The 22,855-nt window shown below is 35.1% G+C and overlaps 3 protein-coding genes across 4 annotated transcripts; 2 read left to right on the top strand and 1 right to left on the bottom strand.

Moving 5' to 3' along the window:
• The first annotated feature begins 108 nt into the window (after window positions 1–108).
• Window positions 109–9,090, top strand: LOC101256379 (pentatricopeptide repeat-containing protein At1g76280). Of its 2 annotated transcripts, XM_004238372.5 has the most exons (14): window positions 109–367; window positions 456–516; window positions 671–728; window positions 993–1,171; window positions 1,485–1,592; window positions 2,176–2,358; window positions 3,243–3,683; window positions 3,914–4,009; window positions 4,115–4,288; window positions 4,830–5,057; window positions 6,993–7,136; window positions 7,230–7,418; window positions 8,020–8,139; window positions 8,248–9,090. In XM_004238372.5, exons 1-14 carry the CDS (start codon window positions 354–356, stop codon window positions 8,650–8,652), a joined length of 2,400 nt encoding a protein of 799 aa, XP_004238420.1. In that variant the 5' UTR covers window positions 109–353; the 3' UTR covers window positions 8,653–9,090. The 2 variants fall into 2 exon arrangements, with proteins under 2 accessions (XP_004238420.1, XP_069152613.1); XM_069296512.1 differs by lacking the exon at window positions 993–1,171.
• Window positions 9,091–9,405: 315 nt separating this feature from the next.
• Window positions 9,406–13,340, bottom strand: LOC101256088 (uncharacterized). The gene is made up of 7 exons (XM_004238371.4): window positions 12,982–13,340; window positions 12,753–12,842; window positions 12,431–12,511; window positions 12,175–12,306; window positions 10,824–11,042; window positions 10,420–10,512; window positions 9,406–9,900 (listed from the first exon to the last, which is right to left on the bottom strand). Exons 1-7 carry the CDS (start codon window positions 13,186–13,188, stop codon window positions 9,739–9,741), a joined length of 984 nt encoding a protein of 327 aa, XP_004238419.1. The 5' UTR covers window positions 13,189–13,340; the 3' UTR covers window positions 9,406–9,738.
• Window positions 13,341–14,149: 809 nt separating this feature from the next.
• Window positions 14,150–21,366, top strand: LOC101255790 (WD repeat-containing protein DWA2). The gene is made up of 14 exons (XM_004238370.4): window positions 14,150–14,382; window positions 14,470–14,553; window positions 14,617–14,749; window positions 15,302–15,413; window positions 16,344–16,443; window positions 17,177–17,304; window positions 18,037–18,106; window positions 19,095–19,183; window positions 19,397–19,442; window positions 19,738–19,811; window positions 19,943–20,013; window positions 20,087–20,145; window positions 20,676–20,733; window positions 20,822–21,366. Exons 1-13 carry the CDS (start codon window positions 14,338–14,340, stop codon window positions 20,715–20,717), a joined length of 1,053 nt encoding a protein of 350 aa, XP_004238418.1. The 5' UTR covers window positions 14,150–14,337; the 3' UTR covers window positions 20,718–20,733; window positions 20,822–21,366.
• Window positions 21,367–22,855: the final 1,489 nt, after the last annotated feature.

The following is a 22,855-nucleotide window of genomic DNA, read 5'->3' as shown; positions in this document are numbered from 1 at the left end:
CACCAGACTACAAGAATACACTTTGATTCCCGATAACAGAGTTTGTTATTGGACAGCTAGGTATTAGAAAGGTAAGTTAAGTGGGCCGAAGCCCAATAATGCGAGCACAGAATGAAAAGCCCATTACTAGTATTAACGGGGGTAGAAACCAGCTTCTTCTCCGATTCTCAGAGAAAGCAAAAAACCAGAGTCGCCGGAAACACTGTCCTCGCGGGCGGGCCTAGCTGTAGTCGCAGTGGTCGGACTGATTACAATTTCCGGACTAACCGTTCTGGAAAATTTCTTCGTGCTGCTAGTACTATGAACTCATCGAACCGAAAGTTTTAAGTTATTTCACAGGAAGCATTGAGAAGATGCCTAAACTTATGTAAGTACATTTACTATATTATGTGGAAATCAGTCAATTGATTGCACGTCTCTCGTATATATCACCTTTTTATGTGTCTTCTTACCAGATCAAAGGTTCGTGCCAGTTCGATATTGCAAAGATTTTCAAAATTAAATGCTATTCGAAATGTAAGTAATGTGTTACTCAGAAGGAAAATTATGGCATAAAATTGAACTTTTTGGCGTTAAAATTGTTTTTTTTTTTGCTTGAAAGTTTGTTTTGCTACAGTTTGTTGAATTAGATGAAGCACGGAATTCTATTTAATTGATTTTTACTTTGTAGGGAGGAAAGGAAGCTGGAGGCTACAGCCAAGCTATGAGAACTCTTACTACCTCAAATGGTATGAATCATCAACGTGTTAATATTTGTGTATGTGAATATCCATATATATTTGGTACACTGGACTGGTTTATCTATGTAGACATGCAAAGAGGATATGTTTAGGAATCGCTATATTAGCTTGCATAACTAGTCTGCGAACTAAACTGTCCCTTCCTACTGTAAGTTGTTTTTGTTATTAGGTGTCGTACTTAACTGTTAATTTGCTTAGGTCAGATAGGAAATGAATATTGAGGAGGGAAAATTTAATCTTTTGGTTGTTTAGGGCATGTCGGGGAGCCGGTTTCAAGATTAGGGCAAAAACAAATTGTCGATGCACTTGTCTTGGGAGAGAGAAGAAGAGCTGTTAGTCTCCTGTATGAGTTTAGTCTTGGAAACAACAAATTGAGTGCTGATGATTTTGCTTCTATACTGCAAAGTTGTGCAAGACTGCCTGATCCATTAGTAAGTATTCAAATAGAAATCCATTTTCTTTCTTTTCATATGACATGTAACTTTGTGCCAGAGAAAAGTTATATGATGAGCACATATTGCTAATTAATTGCCACTGATTGTTAAATGCTCAATCAATTATACAATGTGTGCTACTTAGATACCCTAAGAGTCATTGGCACATTCAGTGTCAACTACCTTATAGTCTCTTACATTTACTAAGAACAAATAAGCTGACTTCTGAAATGTCATTATAGCATGTATTTTTGTCTCCATCTGAATGATAACTTGAAGTTTGACACTTCTTCTTTTTTCCTGGCTGTAGTTTGTGATGGAAACTTGGAAGATCATGGAGGAGAAGGAAATCAACATTAGTGACAAGTGTTATGCTCTTGCCGTTCGAGCACTCTGTAAAGGGGGTTACTTAAAGGAGGTACCAGAATCCTGGTCTGATTTCCAGATTAGAATAGAGTGGCAGCTAGAAGAACTTATAGAATACTTGTTAAATTTCAAGTCTCAATGGTATTCTTTTTACTTGTCAGAAAGATGAATGTTCATGAGTTGCCAAACCTTTGATTGGACAACTAACATCTAAGTGCTTGATGTTAATACTAAAATAAGAGTCTCCTCTATGTGGTTTGCGAGCTATTGCATAGGAGCGGGGTTTTACCCTGTGCGCACCAAAAGGGTAGCGACTGCGGGTTTCCCTTGTCGTCAAAAAAATACTAAAATAAGAGGATATTTGTTATTTGCTGCAAGGTATAGTTGACTTATCACATGGTTGGTTAGGTGACTTCTTGTTGATTTTTTTGGAAGTCCAAAACAGATCCTGTTAAATGATCAATTACCCATTATACTACTTGTTGAGAAACTATATTGCCTTTTCCTTGTCGTCTGTCATTTATATGGTTCTGTCTGATATATCTATATCAAGACACTTATTTCAATACTTCCTTTTTGTAAATTTTGTTCTTAAGTTTCATATTTAATGTTTTTCTTTCTTTATTTTTATTCAGGCACTCAGTTTGATGAGTATCATGGCAGAAAACACAAATTGTTATTCTATGTTGCCAATTTATAACAACTTCCTAGCTGCTTGTTATGAAACACAAACAATAGATTATGCTAATGAATGTATGGATTTGATGGAGCATCAGATGGTGGGAAAGAATGAGATAACATATGCTCAGCTTCTCAAGGTGCGTCTAGAGATCTTTCAACAGAAATGTTATTATCTTGTAGTTAATGTTTAAATGCTTAATTTTTCTTCAGTTGTCCCTCTTATTATATTCCCAAGAACAATTTTGGTGATTTCATGCTAATTCTGGTGATAGCACTGATCATCATGCTGGTAATTTGCTGCTTCTTTTCTACGTATAACACCTAAAAACCATAGAACTTTATGTAACAAGCTTTTTTATATTAACCAATCCATGTTAAAGAAATCTATTAATCCAATTCTCCACCTATGTAGTCACAGGTAGATCAACAATCTATGCTGTGATGTAAAACCAAGTAATCACGGTTAGTTAAAAGGTGGTACTTCCAGTAGGTTTCATTCCTCTAAGTGATTTCTGATGTGTAACAGAAATATAATATGATAGCTGGTTGTGAAGCTTGAAATTCTATGATATGCAGTTAGTTGCTTCTTGTTTAGCATTGGTTGATTAACTTAAAACCTTTTCCTGCAATAATTATATGGATAATATTACTTTACTTTCTGGTATATTGCCTTCACTAATTTTTAGGATCTATTTTCTGTTAAATGTTATCTCTTGTTCTTGAGAAGTGCTTTGGAGATCATTTTTCCATCATATTAACAAAAAGTGAAATAACTACTTGTGCAATCAAGCTTTTCCTACACCAGGGGATAAGGCAGATAAACTATTCACCTCCTTTAATTAGCTCACCCCCCCCCCTTTCTTTTCTCTTCATTCCTGACCAAATTAGCTAGTAAGCACCATCAATCAATTATTTCTGTTCCATTTTGTGCTAAATATGTTTTCAAATGTTGTATATAGTTCTGAAGACAGCAGTTTAATGTTTTGTCTGGCTAACTGCTGTTTTAAGCTCATTGTTTCAGCTTGCAGTTTTGCAGCAAAACCTGTCTGCTGTCCATGAAATCTGGAAGGAATGTAGTAAATTTTACAGTCTCAGCCTTCTCTCTCTGAGGAAGTTTATATGGTCCTTCACGGAGCTGAGAGATCTGAATTCAGCCCACACAGCCTTACAGCACATGGTGAGATTGGCTTTTACGGAAAACTCTTACATTAGTAGAACTGCCGAGGGGAGGTTTTGTGATTTAAGATTGGATATTCCAGCACCTTCCTCTGGCAATTGGAGTTTTATCGATGTATCTGTCGACACCGTGGATAGCAGCAATTTTGATATGGAAATACAAAGTCTTGGCAGAAAAACATTAAGTGCATCTGTTGTGAAGCTTTTGAGGTGGTCCTTCAATGATGTTATGCATGCTTGTGCACAAGTTCAAAATTGTGATTTGGCTGAACAGTTGATGTTACAGGTATTGCTACAATATCCAGTTGCTATGATGTCCCCATCTGTCTAATGTTAGAAAATTTATGCAGGATCGGAAGGATAGTCCTTAGGTCCATATGACTAGGCACATATCATTGTTTTACGCAAAAATAAGCCAATAGCAATTGTCTCAACTTTCTTTCTCAAAAAAAAATTGTCTTAATTTCACAAGGTAATTTCCTGTCTGATTTTCACTAAGCTATCTCTTTTCTTTAGATGCAAACTCTTGGTTTGCAACCATCAGGGAGTACATATGATGGCTTCATTAGGGCAATTGCTACCACAAGAGGCTTTAGTGACGGGGTGGAAGTGGTAATATATTATTAGTTTCATGGGATCTTCTTTTTTTTCTTCCAAGAGTAGTACTTGCTTTTGGTTTTCTCATTTTCACATTATGTAATTTGTCTAATTTTGCAGCTAAAGGTTATGAAAGAGAAAAATATTAAGCCTCATGATTCAACTCTTGCTGTTTTAGCAGTCATGTGCAGCAGAGAGTTGGAACTCAATCTAGCAGAGGCTTTCTTGGATGAGATGTCCAAAATCCATAATCCTCGTCCTTATAATGCTTTTCTTGAAGCATGTGATGTTCTGGTAAGACAGTATATAATTATTTCAAAAACAACAATATATTTGAAAACATCTGATCATCACTGGTCCCATACTTAGATCAGTACAATAAGAACTGGCAAAGGTTTGACTGAGTTATGTAGGTTCCTGGATGGTTCAATAAGCCAATCAGCTTGTCCAGACTTTTCTTTTTTCTTGCAAGTCAAACCTATCCTTCTAAGCATATTCTTGCTTCTTTAGATCTTGATATTACCACCGTATATTTTGCTCTCTCATGAGATGTTGTAAGGAATATGAGGATTTTGAGCTAGCTCTCATCAAAAGAGTTTTACGCGTCAAGCTAAAAAGTTGCAACTACCCTCTGACTTAAATCATTTTAGGATTTAAATATGGAGAACACTCTCTTTTTGTAACTAGGCCAAGATATATTGCTTTATGATCATTTAACTTCTGCAATATTCAGCATCGTTGTTTTTTCAGCGTCTTTCGATAGAATTGCCCATCTTGTCGATCGTATTATACTGATATGTCCAGTTTGTGATTCTTGTACATATTAATATTGTAGGATCGGCCCGAACGAGCAGTTCAAATATTGGCTAAGATGAAAAGGTTGAATCTTCAGCCAAATATCAGGACATATGAGTTGCTATTCTCACTGTTTGGTAATGTAAATGCACCTTATGAAGAGGGCAACATGCTGTCACAAGTGGATGTTGCTAAAAGGATAAATGCTATAGAAATGGACATGATGAGGAATGGCATTCCGCACAGTCATCTGTCGTTGAGGAATGTGGTAATGACTTCTCAACTAAGACAAATTTAGATATTGATTTATTTGAGTACTATTTTACTTCCTAAGCAAGTAGAGATGATGATCAGCCCAATATCTGCACCACTAATTGAATGTGTGATGTCTTTAGAGAGATGGTCATTAAGAGTCTTTTTTAACTTTGATGGTGAAATCTTTACGATGATTAAAAGAGATACTAAATGTCTTTAGAAAGATGGTCATTTAAGAGTCTTTCAGTTAAATTTGATGGTGAAATCTTTACGATGATTAAAAGAGATACTAATGAATGTTATCATTTTTGGTGATGGTGCATAAATTTATGTGTTCATCCTAGCTTTGTGATTCCCAAGTTCATAAACAGGCTGCAACTCGACATTGCCTCTATTAAAATGAGGACACTAGCAGATATTTCTCTGTATGTATCAAAATTATCCACAGCATACTTGTAAACTTCACTCCATATGACTTAAAAAGTGTTCCTGGTATATCAAACAAGTCAATTCTTGGTTCACCTGTCTGGAAGTGTTGAATGCTATAAGTAGTTTCATGACTTATCTGTCTGGAAGTGTTGAATGTTGTAAGTCGTCTCTGGGTTTATCTGTCTGGAAGTGTTGAATGCTGTAAGTAGTTTCATGACTTATCTGTCTGGAAGTGTTGAATGTTGTAAGTCGTCTCTGGGTTTATCTGTCTGGAAGTGTTGAATGCTGTAGTCTTATTTATGCATGCTTCATGATTCTTATAGCTGGAGGCTATCTATTGAGGAAGCAATGAGAGAAAAATGAACTTCTGCCTCCATCATGAACCACACTTTGGATGTACTAGCTCCGTCAACTTTTATTTGTCATGTTGCGTTTTTCGAAAGTCAATTTGACTAATTTTCAAAGTTAAATTAGATTATATTAATTCGACATTTTAACAAAAAAATTTAGATATTCAAAAACTATACGAAAAGTACTATAAATTGCAATTTTTTGCATATCAATATAATGAAAAAATACATCGTAAAATGTTAGTCAAAATTTTTATAGTTTGACTCTAAAAAAGGAAACCATGACAATTAAAAGTGGACAGAGGGAGTATATATCCTTACAGATTGCATATTGGACAGGAGCAACTACTCCTGGTTGCTGTTATGTGCACCTTTTGATTTGGCATAGCTAAATAACTTGCAAGGAAAGGTACACTTTGGGTCACTTTGCTAAAACAAATGTTGTCTGATGACTAAATTTAGTATGGTCTGAGTCACCGAACTAAAAATATTGGAGATGTAATAGTTTATTCAAGCTTATGTCTACTATGCTAATAGCTTTTTATTTTTATTTTATGTGCATTTCATAAAAGCATTTCTCTACTAATTTTTTGTTAAGTTTTTATTAAAATATTTCATACTATTGTCAAATATTGTATGTGTTTGTGTTTAAATATCTTTTCGATATGGTAAGCCTCACCCTCCTCCAAATCCATCTACACAGGAGACCAACAGTGTTTTTTTCACACTTTGCTCCCTTGGTGACTAGAAACCCCTCAATCTCATGGTTAAGATGGAAGACCCTTACCAGTGGGCTATCCGACTTTCCACCATTTAGATATTAGTTTATCATTTATTGAAACATGTGATGTAACATCTTAATATTTCACCAATTTAAGATTCAGTAATCAGTCAAGGTCTTCTTACTTAAGATTCGTAAAGCATTTTAAGTGCCACTTAATGTTTGAAGTAGTTTCTCTTTCCCTTATCAATACATCTAATGTCTGAAATTCAGTTAAAATCCTGAATTGTTTTATCAATAGCTCCTTAAGTTGCAATTTTTTTTTTCTACTGCAGGATTCTCTACAATTTTGTGCCCCAATATTTAAGGGGGCTTAAGGGCCAGTTATAATATTGATGCAATGCTTCAGTATAATATCCATGTCTTTTTACTCTTCTATATTTTCCAGTTGAAAGCGCTTGGAACAGAAGGGATGGTAAAGGAGCTGATTCAATATTTACGTGCTGCAGAGAATCGGTTTTCTCGTTATGACACCTATATGATAACACCTGTCTATAATACAGCTTTACACTCCCTTATTGAGGCTAAAGAGGTAATCAACCTAGGGTTCTAGTGTATAAGATCCATTTAATAGTTATATTGGTTATTTTTCATCTGCTGACTAAGTCTATTTTTTTCTTTTCAGAGTAAAGTGGCAACACAGATATTCAAATCAATGGTGTCTTCTGGTGTTACACCTGATGCTGCAACATATAATATCATGATTGACGGCTGTAGCATTGTTGGATGTTTCAGATCTGCACTTACCCTGATCTCTATGATGTTCCGCACTGGTTTCAACCCTCAAGCAGTGACTTTAACTGGCCTGTTAAAGGTATTAGTTTAGCCTTGTTAAGCTATTCTCACTAATCTGGAAGCTGGATCATTAGAAAAATAAAAAGTAAACTTGCACAAACTTAAGCCTAACCAAGCCTTCTTTATTTTGTTAAAAGGGCTTTTCATGAAGTTGACAGTATGTGTTTTCTATCACTTATTCTGCTAACTTTTAACTATTTAGAAACTTTGCCAAGAAAATCAGTCAAATGATTTAGTAAACCTTGAAACCCAAAATCACCACAAGTCCATAACTAGTTGTGCTGCAACAATTGGGTTTGGATGATACTTCATTTAGCTGGAAGGGGCTTTCTTTGGATGAAAATAATTGTCATTGGTTGGGACAGAATGCCTTGCCACAAGTATCACTTATATTGCCTTTAGTGGTACCTTGGATTTCAACTTTTGGTGAATAAAAAGTGTTGTCTTTCTTCAGGTGAATGTACTACAAGAACTGTAGATGGCTTATCCTAATTTCATGGAAGCATAGTTATTGTTCAACAATTTATCCATCCCCCCCTTCCCCTTCCGCTGTGACTATATAGATATGCAAATGGTACCCACATATATTCCAACTGAAACTGAAATCTCTTCTGCTGTAGATATTGTTGAGATCTGAGGACTTTGATGGAGCATTAGAATTGTTGAATCAAGGAATATTAGAAGGGATCCAGCTTGATGTACTTCTATATAACACCATTTTTCAAGTGGCAGCTGAGAAGGTAATTAACAAATAATTCATCCACTTCTCAAGTTAAATAATTCATTACCTTTTAACGCTTGAATAGATCAGTGCTCTTTCTAACTAGGTCATGAAATTGTGTTTCCAGGGAAGAATAGATGTCATCGAACTCATTGTTGAGCACATGCACCTCCAAGGGGTTCTCCCAGATCCATCAACATGCAGTCATGTTTTCGCTGCATATGTAGACCATGGATTCTATAACACTGCCATGGAAGCTTTGCAAGTTTTGAGTGTGCGAATGATTGTTGAGGTTGAGAAAGATACAGATGAAAAACGAACTGAACTTGAAAATCTAATTCTTGGTGAAGACTCGGAAGATGAGCCCCAGATTCTTAAGACTTTTAAAGACTCGAAAGAATATCTTACTGTTGCCTTACTGCAATTAAGATGGTGCGCCATACTTGGATATCCAGTATCTTGGTCACCTTCAGACAGTCAATGGGCCAGGAGACTTTCAAGTAATTTTGCTTCAACAAACGGTCTTCTGTGAAGGTTTCATGTTTCCACAGGTGTGTGGACTCTTTTGATCTTGCATATCACCTGGTATGTCAATTCTCAGTTCTGATACGCTAACTCGTGATATATTAATGATCGGAATGGGTTAATGAGGAAGGATATGGTCCTCATTTCAATACCAGGTTGTCATAGGTAGTCAAGTCAGAATCTTCCCCAAGTATGAAATCCTGGCAATGTTGCAGATTATGCCTTTCTGATTGTACAGCAATAGCAGCTAAAGGTTTCAGCAGAAAAAATGTTGAGAAAATTCTGATTGCAAAATAATCTAGTGTTAGTAGGATCTGACTGATCCATTCATTTTGTTGTACCAACAGGTAGTGTACATTATTGTTCAACAGCCAATAATTACCTCTTGCCAAAAATTGACTAGTCTTTTTATGCCAAAATGTTTGCTACTCTGTAGCATTAATTATTTGTCAGTTCCACACTTGCTCATATGAATTAGTTACTCAAAGAGGATATAAGGGTGTAATTCAAAGTGTGCGAACAACGACATACTTACTAGTTACTCCTACAAGCTAGAGACTCTTGTCTAACATACCCTTCATAATTGATTTAAATGTCTCCTACAATTAACATTTTACTGAGTTGAAGGGTGACACAAGATCCCGCTTTTCAATTTTGTGTTGTTTTGTATTCAAACTTGCACAGGGAAAAGTCCCAAATGCATTTTGATCACAAGTTGAAAACTAAATCAAATCTGAAATGTGAAATAACATTGGAGATCTAAGCCACAAAATTTCTCATTCCCATAAACAGAGAGGTACATTTTAGAGGGCAATGAATCAAATTAACTCACATAAGTTACATTGTGCATCAATTTATAGTACATTTCCTTTGTATGAGCGTCTTAATGATGCTCCCAAACTGAGAATAATAGGGGGAGCGGGGCTGGGAGTGAGTGAAGAAAATGCACTAAAACCAATTTCCACTGTTGTCCTCCCAGATAGTCGTACAAGCTTGATAAAATTTTACTATTGACCATCGTAAAGCTCATGAAAAATGTATGTTGCTTCAACGTTTTAATGCTTGCTATAGATTAGACACTTTCCAGAGATGCCTAAATATTTTCACCAGGAGGCAGCTCAGCGAGCTTTGGAGAAGTGCCTAGTACCCGTTCCATATCAAAGCGGACTTCAATATTCCGGATGCTATAACCAACCACCATGAGCCAATAAAGAAGTTTGGCAAGTTCTGGGGCACTTGTCTCTGTTACACTAGTCTGCATTCCATATCAAAGAAAAAGATGAGCATACAACAAACTGTTATGTCTACATTTGCATATACTTAGGTTTTGCAGGCTTTGCTATCTTATTATTAGAGACATAATTAATACGTTCGTCTTATTTCACAAAGTCTTAAAGAGAATGTTTGTTAATTAGATTTTGACACTTCTTTGTAGGATCCCATGATTTATAAGTCTCAATAGTTGATAACTAATCTGCTTTGGTCAAAATAGGCACATGGAGAGAGAAGTTTTGAACACACCCTTCATACTAGAAGATCTAAGGACACACAAGTTAATCATATTGATTAGTGAAAACTAAATATTTTTGTTTTTTAAGTGATATTTCAACATCCTTTACATGTACACAAGCCATGCCTGCCTGAATGATTTTAGAAACTTACCAGAAATGAATCATGACATGACCAGTGCAACTGATATTTCTTTTATAAAAGTGAAAGAAGCAGTATCACAAATACATACACCATAAAATAAGTTCCAATAAAAATGTTATACCTTCATTTGACTAGGATCTGAAACAGCTAAGAGACGCTTAATGAAAGAATTCATGGCGAGCACAACATCTTCTCCAGCTGTACTGGTTAGCTCCTGCAAAATGTCAGAGTAGAATAAAAATGAATAACCTTCTCCATTAAGAATTAACAATTATATATAAATAAGTACGCACTCAATTACTAGGTTATATCTTGTCTATCCATGCACTTCAAGATTTGTAAAATAGGTATTCCTCATCTATAGTGGTCATGTAAAATCAGAATACCAATACAAAAAGAAACACCATTTAAGCAATAACTACTTACGCTAAAGCATCCTGGAATGTACAAATACCCTCCCACCTACATTAACCATCTTAGAATGTTCAAATACCCTCCCCCAATTCAAGCAGCAAGCATGCTAACCTTGATATTTTGAGGCTCAAGAGTCTTTAGATATTCCAACAGCTCATTATAACCATTACCAGATTTCCTTTCCATTTGACGATTCAATTCCTCCACTTCTGCTTCAAGTAACTCGATATACTTCAACGCGTCTATTTTTTCAGGACCTGTAACATTATTCCACCTTATGACTTCTCCAGTCACCTTTTTCTGGGTACCAGATGCATAATCTGGTGAATCCTGAACAGTCAAACGAGTGATAGTTACTCCTCAGAAATATTTACTTTGTGAGAACAGGGATTCAAGTAGAAGATCTAACAATGGCAGAATGAACTTCACATATCAAGCAAACGGTACGCATCTTCAGATGAACCAAAACTAAAAAGAGGGAAAGAAAAGAAAGCAGTATTATTGTCTTTTTAAAAGAAGGGCATTTGTGCAATGGATACTTGAGACAACATGATAGCAATTGTAAGAAGTCATGAATGTAAAATCACCAGTAAGACCATGATCTCATTGAGAACATCAAGTCGATAGTATGATATAATAATTCCCAGGAACTATAGCTTCAACAGCATTTGTTTTGAGTAACTCTGCAAGTAGCAACCACTCTCAAGGATTTAACGGTCCCGAAAATAAGGTGAAAAACTGAAAGGGAAGCCTGGTTAAAGGACATGTGAAAAGTGAAAGTCGATTCTAAAACATATTCAATACCCAAAAAGTTATTCTTGACTTGATTCGCTTGAGTTTAGAACAAAATAAAAAAGGAATAAGGAATGTAATACTCTATCTTCCATCAGCATAATGGAAAAAAAGAGGTAAATACAATAAATAAGCAAAACATAGATGCAGGGACAAACTGAAAGCCTCTTATGAATAGGTTTGAAAGCTAAAAGGCTAATACAACCTTTTCCAATAATTCAGTCACAATTCTATTAGTGAAATTGTGATCTTTAAACTCAAAAGAAATTTCCTATTCCAAAACTTATATTGAAAAGTAAGAGAAACCAGAAATAGCTTTACGAACAGATTGATATCATTTTGCCTTGCATCTCTTGCATTAGCACAGCAAATTGCCTACCTAAAATAAGACAATGGATGATCTGTAGAGAGAAATGTCTTTAAACTTTCATTTTCCTGTTTTGTCTTTTTACTATTTAGTGTTAAATGTCTTTTATCTTCCAAGTGATGCTAAGAAGTTTCTACTCGATGGAAAGGCATGAGCAACTCCAAAACAACCAAGACAGGCTGAAGATAACTATCTAAACTGAAAATGCTACATTAATTGGCATAAAAAGAGTAATTCATCCAGTCCCAGGAAATGACAACAAAATCAATTAGTCGGAAATAGCACACACTAGAGAGAACTTACCTTTTCTTCCTGTGCTTCAGGAAGGGCAGCCTGTTCCAGACTTTGTTGCAGTTCTAACCGAAATTGAGCATTCCTAAACATATATCCAGTCATCAAGACACTATACATAAGCTGAGCAAGATTTTCAGCGACCTAAGTAAAAGTCAACATCACCCAAAATCATCATCAGCTCCAGAGATGACATATACGTCCTTAATCAAAGAATGTCTCATCTCATATATCACAGCTTGCAAGCATTGAGATCATAGCCACTTACCGTGGTTACAGTAATGGCGAAAAATTGTGGAGGTAATGTTCCAATCATGTTTGTCACTGTTTGGCGCATTGCCTCAACTACCTAGCACAGGTATCAATGATCAGGATATGTTTACATTAGTACCTTGAATTTCAAAGGAATTTCAAGTTGTCTAAGCTGTTTCAGTTACATGCACTAAACAACAAAAAGAAAAACTATGCCTCAATCTCAAATCAGTCAAGTTCCTCTATAACCGTTCCACTCTTATTTGCGCCAATTATGTCTGTTCTATCAACCAAAAAAGCACAAACATCTTCAAAGTACGAAACTTTATTGCTAATACCTGTTGTGGTGCTTTTTTCACAAACAACTCCATGAATTCCGGTTGTACATTTTGCACATACTCCAGTAGAATTTCCCTTCTGCTTTTGTGCTGCAATAACATTTACTAAAATTGAAATCTTTCTACCTGCTCTCCAACACTTAAGTCACAATATTGAACTAACATTTCAAAATTATATATAAACGGTAGATGAATACAACAATACAAACACTGAAAAAAAACTGAGTACCATAGAGCCATTTGGAGGTTTGGTATCGTTTTCGTTGTTATTTTGCGGTGAATCGAGGGATTGAGCTCTCAGAGTGAATTTTTGTTTGCGAAATGTTTTCTTCTGGAAGCTAATCAGAGAACAAAGCCGTCGACTTCCGGCAGACGACGAAGACGAAGAACCATATGCCTGTAACAGAAACGTTGGTTTCAACGTCAGCGAGGACATTATCAATTGTGTTTCTTTTGGATTGTTTTACGTGAATTTTGTTTCTCTTCCTCGCTAAAACCCTATTATCTCCATTAACGATAACACACGAAAAGCTTATTGGAAGGAGAAATGAATGGAAGCGTCACTGTGAGTTAGTGAGTGATGATTCTGGGCCTTTCGGGTCTTCCAGGTAGGCTTCTGATTTGTTCTTGGCCTAATAATCAGGTCCACTAGAAATGTGATACATTGGGCTTTTATCCATTCTGAAAAAATTTCGAGAGGTGATCCAAGTTATTCTAAGAGTTGTTTGGTAAGCTTAAGTTCATTGTCGGATTATTGTCATTATATCCCATGTATCAAACGACGCTTCTTCTAAGGGTTCATTTAGTACACATAGCAAGGATACCAGAATTCTTAAAATATCTCATGTAATATTTTTTTCATCTTTTATATGTGATAATTAATTCACCAAAAAACCAATATTATAGAATATATTAGGATTATTATTTTTATCTTACCAAATATCAACTAAACTATTCTTATGTGTTTATTACGAAGAAAAATATATTCCTAAAAGATAAAAGGTTTGAACTATAATTTTTTAGCCGAAATCTCTCTTTGTAGTGTCCATCAAGTTGTTTGGCTAAGTTTCTTGAATGGTACTATATATTTGATTGTTTCTTTGTGTGAATATAAGGTATTTTAGCTATAGATATATACTTTTGAGTAGGAAAGCAACAATTATTTTTTGCTTTCCTTCATTTTTGAATAAAAAAATTAGGTGAAATATTACATAATTGAAATCCTATAAGAGTATATTTTAAGAGAGGATGAGTACACATACAATTAGTTCCAAGTATATTTTGAACATATAGTTAATTCAAATATCTTTTATAAAATAAATATAAACTTATAAATATATATCTTTTTAATAATAAAAATGAGTAACATAAATTCGAAAAACCAGAGATGTTGAAGCAATAGGAAATGGAAATTAAACAAATAGAATTAAAAATAAAAATCTAAACTCTAAAATAGAATACATTTCCAAAAAGACACAAGTATTATGTGAAGTTGCCGGGAGTGTATTAGAGCTGCAGTTGAAAAGTTGCAAAATATCAACAACACTTTTAAGATCTGCAAAAAAGCTCTCTAAGCTGCGATTCAATGCAAGGAGGATCAAATGGAATCGGTTATGGCCTCAAATATCAGGTTAATCGGAAACTTTTTTTCACAATTTTCATATTTTTTTCGCTTAAACCCTAAATGATGACTGATTTAGTTCGTGATTCTGTTCAGGCACGATGTATCGCCGATGTGAAAGCTGATACGGATCACACCAGTTTCCTAACCGGAACTCTCAGCCTAAAAGAAGAAAATGAGGTACTCCATTACTTTCATCTCCGTAATTTATCGTGAATTTCCTAGTAATGCGGCATTTTACAGGTACATTTGATCCGGATTTCTTCCGCTGGCACTGAATTGCTATGCGAAGGTCTTTTTTCTCATCCTAATGAGATCTGGGACCTTGCGTCGTGCCCCTTCGATCAACGGATTTTCTCTACTGTTTTTTCTTCCGGTAAGTTTATGGTTTATTTGACTAATAAGTCTTCTTAGTTTGCTGTCTCATTTTTGTAGGATTAGAGTGAGTCGATCCGAATGCACATAATTTGTTGTTTCTTTTGTTGAATTCTTAGATGTGTTGGATTATATAGGTGGAATTTATTATCTGCACATGACAGAGTGATACTTCTCTTTGAGCTTGATCATGAGGAAATTATATATTCATTGTTTTAGAAGTTAATGTTGTCCATAGTGTGGAATGGATACAAAGGATTCATATAGTCGCAATGTCATGGTTCAGGTGTTTTGATATTTTTGATAGAAATAGTATTCATTGGTGTTTCGAGAATAGTTTAGTTCTTTTGATTTTATAGTGTTCTTTTAATCAGATCATAAGTTCAATTTATGACCTTCTCTTGTCTGTTTAAGCAAAAACTCAAGGAAGTAAAGGCATTTTAATTGCCTTACGTGAAGTTCACGAGAAGTTAGAACGGTAGTGTGGTTGGTGTTACTGATTTGATGTTTATGATGGAACTAGGTTCTATGATGATGCTCTATTCATTTGTAGGTGAAACATATGGGGCAGCAATATGGCAGATCCCTGAGTTGTATGGCCAATCGAATTCTCCACAACTAGAGAGGATTGCATCTCTTGATGCTCATAATTCGAAGATAAAGTGGTTAGTCTTTTTTGATATGGTAAACTCGAACTGCTTACCATAGCCCCTCAGTTCAAAAGATTTTAGATGCTTCTAGTATAAAATAAATATTAATGCTTAGGGGAAGAAATGCAGGATGCATTGTTGTGCAAAACTCTGCTTTTCTATTTTGGTCATCCTAAACTCTGCATGTTATTTAATCATTCCACTGGATGCGTACCTTGTAACTGCTAATGCTCAATATTGTAACATACCCAACCAGCAGCAAATTCCGATTTTTGGAAAAAAAGAAATTCCTATTAACATTTCCTTTGCTACTTAAGTATTCTTCTAATTCCCAATGCTACGTTAGCTCCTATGCTAAATAGTTGATGATATGGTCTTCAACTGTTACATTCATTGCTGATATTATTTCTAACACTACCCTTCGACAAAGCTAACCTAATTATCTCCAAAAATTGTGGAAGGCCATGATTCAGGAGTGCTCCAAATATATTCAAAAAATGCAGTCCTTTGATTTTAGATGGGAAATCTTAATACTTCAAAGTCATAATTGTTTTCTGTGTTCCGTTTCATGTTTATTCTCTTTTTTGTTTTGTTCTCCAAAATGAAGCAATTCAATGGTTATTGGTCTCAAGTAGCAATTCTACGGCATCATCAATTTTTTGCATAATATTTAAAGTACCTTGAGTTCTTTTAGATGGTGGTCAAGTAATTAAAATTCAATTGCCATAGATTACTAACAAATTGGTTTTCTAATTTGTGCTTGTGATGCTTTAATTAGTTAACATTTTATGATAGTTCCCTTATGGTTTATCATGCTTTAGAGGCTCATGCCTTTTGTCCTTAATTTTTCTATTAATTGGTGAGCCTGATGGAGTTACATATTAAATCGAATAATTACCTATTTTATTTGCTTGTACACTAAAATATATTGTAAATGGTGGGCAGCACACTTTGGTGGCCAACAGGAAGGCATGACAAGTTGGTTAGCATTGATGAACAGAATCTTTTCCTCTGGAGCTTTGATACTTCAAAGAAGAATGCACAGGTATATTCCAGAATATGGCTATACTTAGCTCTGGCCTTATAAAATGACCAACTAAAATGTTTCATCTTGATTTTATTTTAGTTTTCACTTCAGAAAAGTGCTGCTCGTGTTTGGTCTTCCAGTTTACATTTTTTTTGACCCATACATGCTTTATTGAGCAGTCATTTCTTTTATGCTACTGCAAGATGTATATCATTGTTTTGGAAAAGCAAAGGCACAGTAGACTATACTATGGTTGTGCATGAATGTTTACCTTCTTATAGTTTGAAAGTGCTGTGAACTGAACTTAGACTGTTAGGCATAGTAATACTCTTGTTAACACGTAAAGGGTAAAAGCTTATGAATCATTTGAAATGGCATATATGATGGCTAAAAGTCTACCGGTGCTCCTCATGGTTGGAGGTTTTAAATACTGAACTGTTTGATTACTTAAAGTAGATTTCTTGAAATAAACTTGTAATTTGCATCCCTTAGAGTGCTTCTGTTTCATCTAAAACCTAGATTTTGCTGGCTTGGAAATAATATTATCTTGATGATATTCTTTTGGTTAGCATATCTTCACACTCTTGTTTGAAATACAAGGTAGTCTGCAGTTTACCTTAGGCTTCTATGTGTCTCATCTTCGGGGATACCACCCTTCTTTGCTGCCAGAGAACCTCAAACATAGTTGTAAAAGTGTTGTTACTTCTGATTCGTGGGGCTAATTTTTATTCAGGTCTGCTGCAAAATTTAGGTACAATCACAAGAATCAGCAGGTGTGCTACATTCGTTAACTGGGGGCGCCTGGGATCCCCATGATTATAATGCTCTGGCACTGACAAGTGAATCATCAGTCCAACTTTGGGATCTACGGACAATGAAGTAAGTGAATATGGTAATTGATTCCCTATATTCTGTGTCATTTGTTTATGTTATTCTTTGTTCACTTGTGAATATAAGGTCAAGATAAATCATCCAAGAAAAAAAATGTAAGAAAGTACTTTGGAAGGTAAATGGCTAGTGTGGCATGGACAGTTATGTCCCTTAAGTACAAAATATACTTTGAATTTTGAAATGGGAGGCAAAAGAGAATATTTTCATGTACCTGAGATGGCTTAATCTCTAAGAGAATCCCCACCCCCACCCCCCACCCTCGACACACACACAATAAAGAACATACTCCCATCAATGTCAATGAACCCAGTGTTATAAATTTATTGATCTAAATCATAGTTTGTCATAGATGAAGAAAGAGACTGAATAGTTTCAAGGGCCTAAAGATAATGTAGTGCATGCTTATAACAAAAAGGGTAAATGTTTAAGGCTCAATCTGGACATTGTGTCACAGAACAGGTCAAGAAGTACTTTACTTCTAATTTCTGTACTCCCATACCCCTTTTACACCCTGTACTGGATATTGATTCACTCAAGTCACATAGCTTTTTAGTTTGGGCACATACTAGCTCTGAAGTAGATTCTTGTGTGACCGTTCTCAGGATAACATCTTCTGGTCTTTTGCTTGGCTTGTAATATTTTATGAAGCTATTTTTGCTTTTATCCATTAACTTGAATGATTAGTTTGCACAATTTACATCATGGTTAATTCTACTGCAGGAAAACAAATTCAATCGATCATCCCCATGTCCGTAATTTGGATTACAATGTGAAGAGAGAGTATACTCTTGTAAGTACATAGCTTTGTGAAGTTATTAAGTTGCATTGATGATTGATCCCTTGATTTGTCGTCCATTTGCAAATGAAATAATCTGTTTGAGTAAGTTTATGAATCTGTGAGGTATATCTGCTTTTTGCCTGTATGCATGCGTGTTAACATTACAATGTTAGGAGTTTGACACTCAAATGTGGACCCATCTTAGGAACCTTTTTGATATTTTGTACTAGCATTTCAATTTCAATATGGAATGTGGAGAGGTACTCGTTTGCTACAAGAAGGAAAGGATAATTCTTTTTTTTCTTTAAAGCATAATGTCTTCAACTTTCTACTTTTTGTTTCCTCCTAGCAATCACTTTATGGAGATAGATTACATGACATGAATGTCATGACATGGAAAGTACTTCCTCTAAAGTGTATGGCTGTGGCCTTGAGTTTTTAGTGGCTCTATTTCTCTATCAGGCTTCTGGTTTTTGCTCAACGATTTGTTGTTTATTTCTGAAAAAGTTCCCATACTTGTGTTTTTAATATGTCCATCTACCTAAATAGAAGTATGTTACCCTTAACATGCACAATCAAATATGAAGATGATTATCCTGTGTCCTTTTAATTTTTTTCTGTCGATTAGCAATGAGCCAGTTGATGAATTTCTCTTCGTTTTTGGAATACTGCTTTTAGTTTCTTTAAAGAGAAAATAAGAAGATACCCAGTAAGACATCAAAGTGAAATATGAATAGTTAGTTGAGCTTAATGGAACTTGTTTTATCACCTCTGCATGCTTTTGGCTCTCCATTTCTTAAAGATTCAAAATAGGTACATACGGGAGAAAGTGGTACTTTTAATTTTCTCTGTGTGAGGTATTGCTATCATAACTTTACCATCTTAATTTTCAACTGTCTTATTAAAAGGTGTTCAAATTTTTTTGGTCTTGGCTTCTTTTTCTTTTCCCTTGGAGAAAGCAGGCCTTCAGTGTCAGTGAAGATGTGTTCAAATTCTGCAGGTAACGGCTGAAGATGAATCTGGGATACATATATGGGATCTTAGAATGCTGAAGTTTCCAGTCCTTGATCTCCCTGGACATACTCACTGGTAATACTCTGTGGCAATAATGAAGCTGCTTGCCATCTCTTTAATTAGTTGAGTTTTTGATATAAGATTATTGTCTGGTCCTTCAATGTGTGTCTCACTATGCTGCCTACAACTTAATGACTGCTAACTTTTTTTGTTAGGGTTTAGGGTTAGAAGTTTCTTTCTGGATTACCATTTCCTTATTGAGTAAATGCAGTTGATGTTTGTTCGCAGGACATGGACTGTCAAGTGCAATCCCGAACATGAAGACTTAATTCTGGTTCTTTCTCTTCATTTCCTTTATCTGTTTGTCTACCCTATGTATCTGGAAAACATACTTGTGCACACTCTCACTGAGCCACAATTTTCTATGCTGAATTTCCCCAGAAAATAAAAGCAGTCTATCTGATACTTCTACATATATGATGTTTAGCTTCTTTTAGGACACTCGCACTGAAATCTCTTGACAGCATGTGCATGTCTTATCTACTATGCATATAGTTTTAGTTTTAAAAACAAGCTTCCTGTCTACCTTGGTCATTGATATTTTGTTGCTGAAACAAAAATTTTGGCAGAGTGCTGGAACTGATTCTGCGGTCAATCTGTGGCTGGCTTCTCTTCCTAGTAGTGACGAACCAACTCCAGAGAGGTCCTTTCCGTAAACCCTCCGCCCTTTCTCTGTAAAAAAGAAAAGGAAGAGAAGCCTAACAAAGAAAAAAAGAAGCAGCACTCGAAAAGTATCTTATCTCACTGTATCTCATAAAGTTTGTTCGTTTTCAGCTTTGACTCCCCTAATAAGCCAGTGGATCCATTGCTTAATTCATATAGTGACTACGAAGACAGTGTGTATGGTAAGTACACATTTGCTGTTTCCTTATCAGCTGAGTTTTTAAGCGACATTTGATTTATCCATCTTGGTTCTAGGACTTGCTTGGAGCTGTCGAGAGCCATGGATATTTGCATCATTGTCATATGATGGAAGGGTAAGGCCTCTTATGGGTTATTCATCAGAAGAACCAAGAAAAAAATACACATGTCTCTGGATAATAACCAGCAGATTTTGCAATCTTGAACTATTCTTGCTTTGGTTTGTATAAACAATAGGAAGTGTTGCTGCGAATGCTATTTTATTTTTTGGACAATTGTGAGAGAAAAATTTAAATAATAATCTTTTCTTAGTTTTGATAGCCGTCTTTAGCTTGTTCAATCAATACAGTTATTTAATATCATGGTTCTTTAAGGAATATAAAGTGAAGTTATAATACATTCTCAAAAAAAAGAAAGTGAGAGTTCTAATTTTCCTTCTGGTCGCATCTGTGTCTTTTCTTGTGTTGGACTTCTGAGCCAATTTCAGGATAACATAGAAAATGTTCCCATGAGTGTGCATGTATTCTTGGCAATTTGCTATTATTTCTAATACATGATGAATAGTCTAATAGAGTTGTCTTATTTTAAGTTGAGAATTGGCACCACGTGTTTTCATGTTTTAATTTAGCATTTTTTTTCCTAACAGGTGGTTGTAGAATCAATCAAGCCTCATCTTCCAAGAAAATAAATCAGTACAACTCGAAGTAAGTATGAACTCGTGATCCATCTTTTGAGCTCATTATCCCTTTGCCACACTACTCATCTCTTTTATTAATGTTTGTATCACTCCAGTATATCCCCCTCCAAATCTGTATTCTTGATGTGTTCATGATGGAGTTAACGCTGCTGAGGTGGAATGTAGAATTTTGCAAGAGGTCTCTTTAATTTTATCTAGTATGACGTTTGCAGTTCATTTTCATGCGGAAGCTTCTAAGCCTGCAGCTTCACTCCAGATTGAATTTTCTTAAACGTATGGCACATGGTCATTTACATTTTCCATTCACTGTAGTTTATGGTTGTCATAACTTTGCACGTTTAAGAGCGTCAGAAAAGAGTGATGTCACATCTTCGCATCTTTTAGATTCTCTCCCGTGGACATCCGACCAGGTACCTCATTATGCGGACCCACCCAACGTTATTGTCACTAAACTAGACTTTTATTATTCTGTGGCCAAAGTGTTAATCATCTCTTTTCCTTGAACACAGATATAATCGGGTTCTTTTACTGTACTCGTTTATTTTTGCGAAAATATTTTCTGTTAATGTTCCGTAATAACACGATACCTTTGTGATTTCAGTTAGTTGATTTGAGTATGCATTTATGTATTTGGTGTAAACTTAGAGCCTTATACGTGTTTACCATTTGATTTGTGTTATGATGCGAATGATGCAAAAACAGGGAGGTGCAGGGGGGAAGATGTGGCTATAAAAGTTTTCAACCTTAGAAAATCAATTCCAAATTGGAAATCTGTCACCCCTTACTAGTTATTGAATTGACCCAAAGCTTATCCAAACATACAGGGTATAGCATATCTACAACTTGTCAAAAGTGATTTGGTTTCCTAGTTCAACAGCAAAAGTCAGGGTCAGAAATCATTTTTAAAGTAGTCATCTTTTTTCATGTACACGTGGAGGTGTTTTTCACCATGAAATGTGTCAGTAGTCATGTGTTGATGATGTGGTGAGTCAGCTTTATCCATTGTGTTCAAATTTCAGCGTCAGCATTGTACTTATGCCATGTCATCAGACACTTTCCTCTCGACTTGTGGTGAGCAGGATATGGTTCTACCAGTGATTCCTATGGTTAATTGATTTTCCTTTTTTTCAGCCTCATTAATTTTGTTGCATCAACTTTCTTTTAATGACAATAGGCTAGAATAAACGTGATAACATAAGAAGTAAGTTGGAGTATGTACAATTTGAGATGTGAACATTATCATAATAGGCTATTATAAGCTCTTTTGAAGTTGAAACTTGAAATTCGAGTTAAAGTTTTGTGGGTGGAACTGAAATTTTACAGACTGCTTTTTGGGGAACTTATTTATTTTTACGATAATTTTCAAAATTCATGATCAAATAAATTAAAATTTCAATGTATATGATTCATTATTTTAATATCACATTGAAACCAAACTCAAATCAGTTATTTATTTAAAGAAGAACCAGGATGGGATTACCTTGTACAAATTGTTAAGCAAACGTAGATGACTTGAATATATATGCATGGTGATCGATGTTTGCATTACCTCTTTGTTACTTCTCACCCGCATAGGTATATAATAATTTCAAATATCCCATGCTAATTGAAGTTTAAATCATTGATTTGCTTTTGTTGTCTGCTAAAACTTAGGTAAATAATAGATCAAACTCACCTACTCATATATTTATTTCGTCTTCATTAAAGAAATGTCTTAATCTACACATCTTGTTTCATTGATCACTAAAATCACACCTTAATTACTGATAATATGTTGCTTGATTAGATTTGTTAAAAGAGACAGAGGAAGTGACAGTTCAAATAATTGTATTACGCTATTTCTGCTTTGCCGTAACATTATACATTGCAATTTCCCACATGCAATAGCTTATTTAATTGCTTGAACTAGTGGAGACAATATCAAAGGGATCATAATTCTTGTCTTTACTATTTTTAGTTCCACCAACTCATAGGCAAATTGTTACATTTCTTAATCAGGTTATCTTGGTTCTAGTGAATATTTAGTGACTAATACATAAATGGCATGACCAAAAAAAAAATTAAAAAAGCGACGCCATTATATGTAAATTACTCCACAAAATTGTTCTTTATTTCAATAAATGAAACAC

The sequence above is a fragment of the Solanum lycopersicum genome, chromosome 4 (assembly GCF_036512215.1).
Source record: "Solanum lycopersicum chromosome 4, SLM_r2.1".
In the NCBI taxonomy this organism is placed as follows: domain Eukaryota; kingdom Viridiplantae; phylum Streptophyta; class Magnoliopsida; order Solanales; family Solanaceae; genus Solanum; species Solanum lycopersicum.
This window is presented reverse-complemented; position numbering and strand designations above follow the sequence as displayed.

What these genes read in the sequence shown, in the direction of transcription:
- LOC101256379 (XM_004238372.5), top strand. An exon ending in AACTCTTACTACCTCAAATG is followed by an intron (nt 729 to 992) that starts GTATGAATCATC and finishes TTGGTTGTTTAG; the next exon opens with GGCATGTCGGGGAGCCGGTT. An exon ending in CAAGACTGCCTGATCCATTA is followed by an intron (nt 1,172 to 1,484) that starts GTAAGTATTCAA and finishes TCCTGGCTGTAG; the next exon opens with TTTGTGATGGAAACTTGGAA.
- LOC101256088 (XM_004238371.4), bottom strand. Translation starts at nt 13,188, where the DNA reads ATGTCCTCGCTGACGTTGAAACCAACGTTTCTGTTACAGGCATATGGT. An exon ending in TCGCCATTACTGTAACCACG is followed by an intron (nt 12,307 to 12,430) that starts GTAAGTGGCTAT and finishes ACTTTTACTTAG; the next exon opens with GTCGCTGAAAATCTTGCTCA. An exon ending in CAGATCCTAGTCAAATGAAG is followed by an intron (nt 9,901 to 10,419) that starts GTATAACATTTT and finishes TATGGAATGCAG; the next exon opens with ACTAGTGTAACAGAGACAAG.
- LOC101255790 (XM_004238370.4), top strand. Translation starts at nt 14,338, where the DNA reads ATGCAAGGAGGATCAAATGGAATCGGTTATGGCCTCAAATATCAG. An exon ending in GTTATGGCCTCAAATATCAG is followed by an intron (nt 14,383 to 14,469) that starts GTTAATCGGAAA and finishes GATTCTGTTCAG; the next exon opens with GCACGATGTATCGCCGATGT. An exon ending in GACGAACCAACTCCAGAGAG is followed by an intron (nt 19,812 to 19,942) that starts GTCCTTTCCGTA and finishes GTTCGTTTTCAG; the next exon opens with CTTTGACTCCCCTAATAAGC.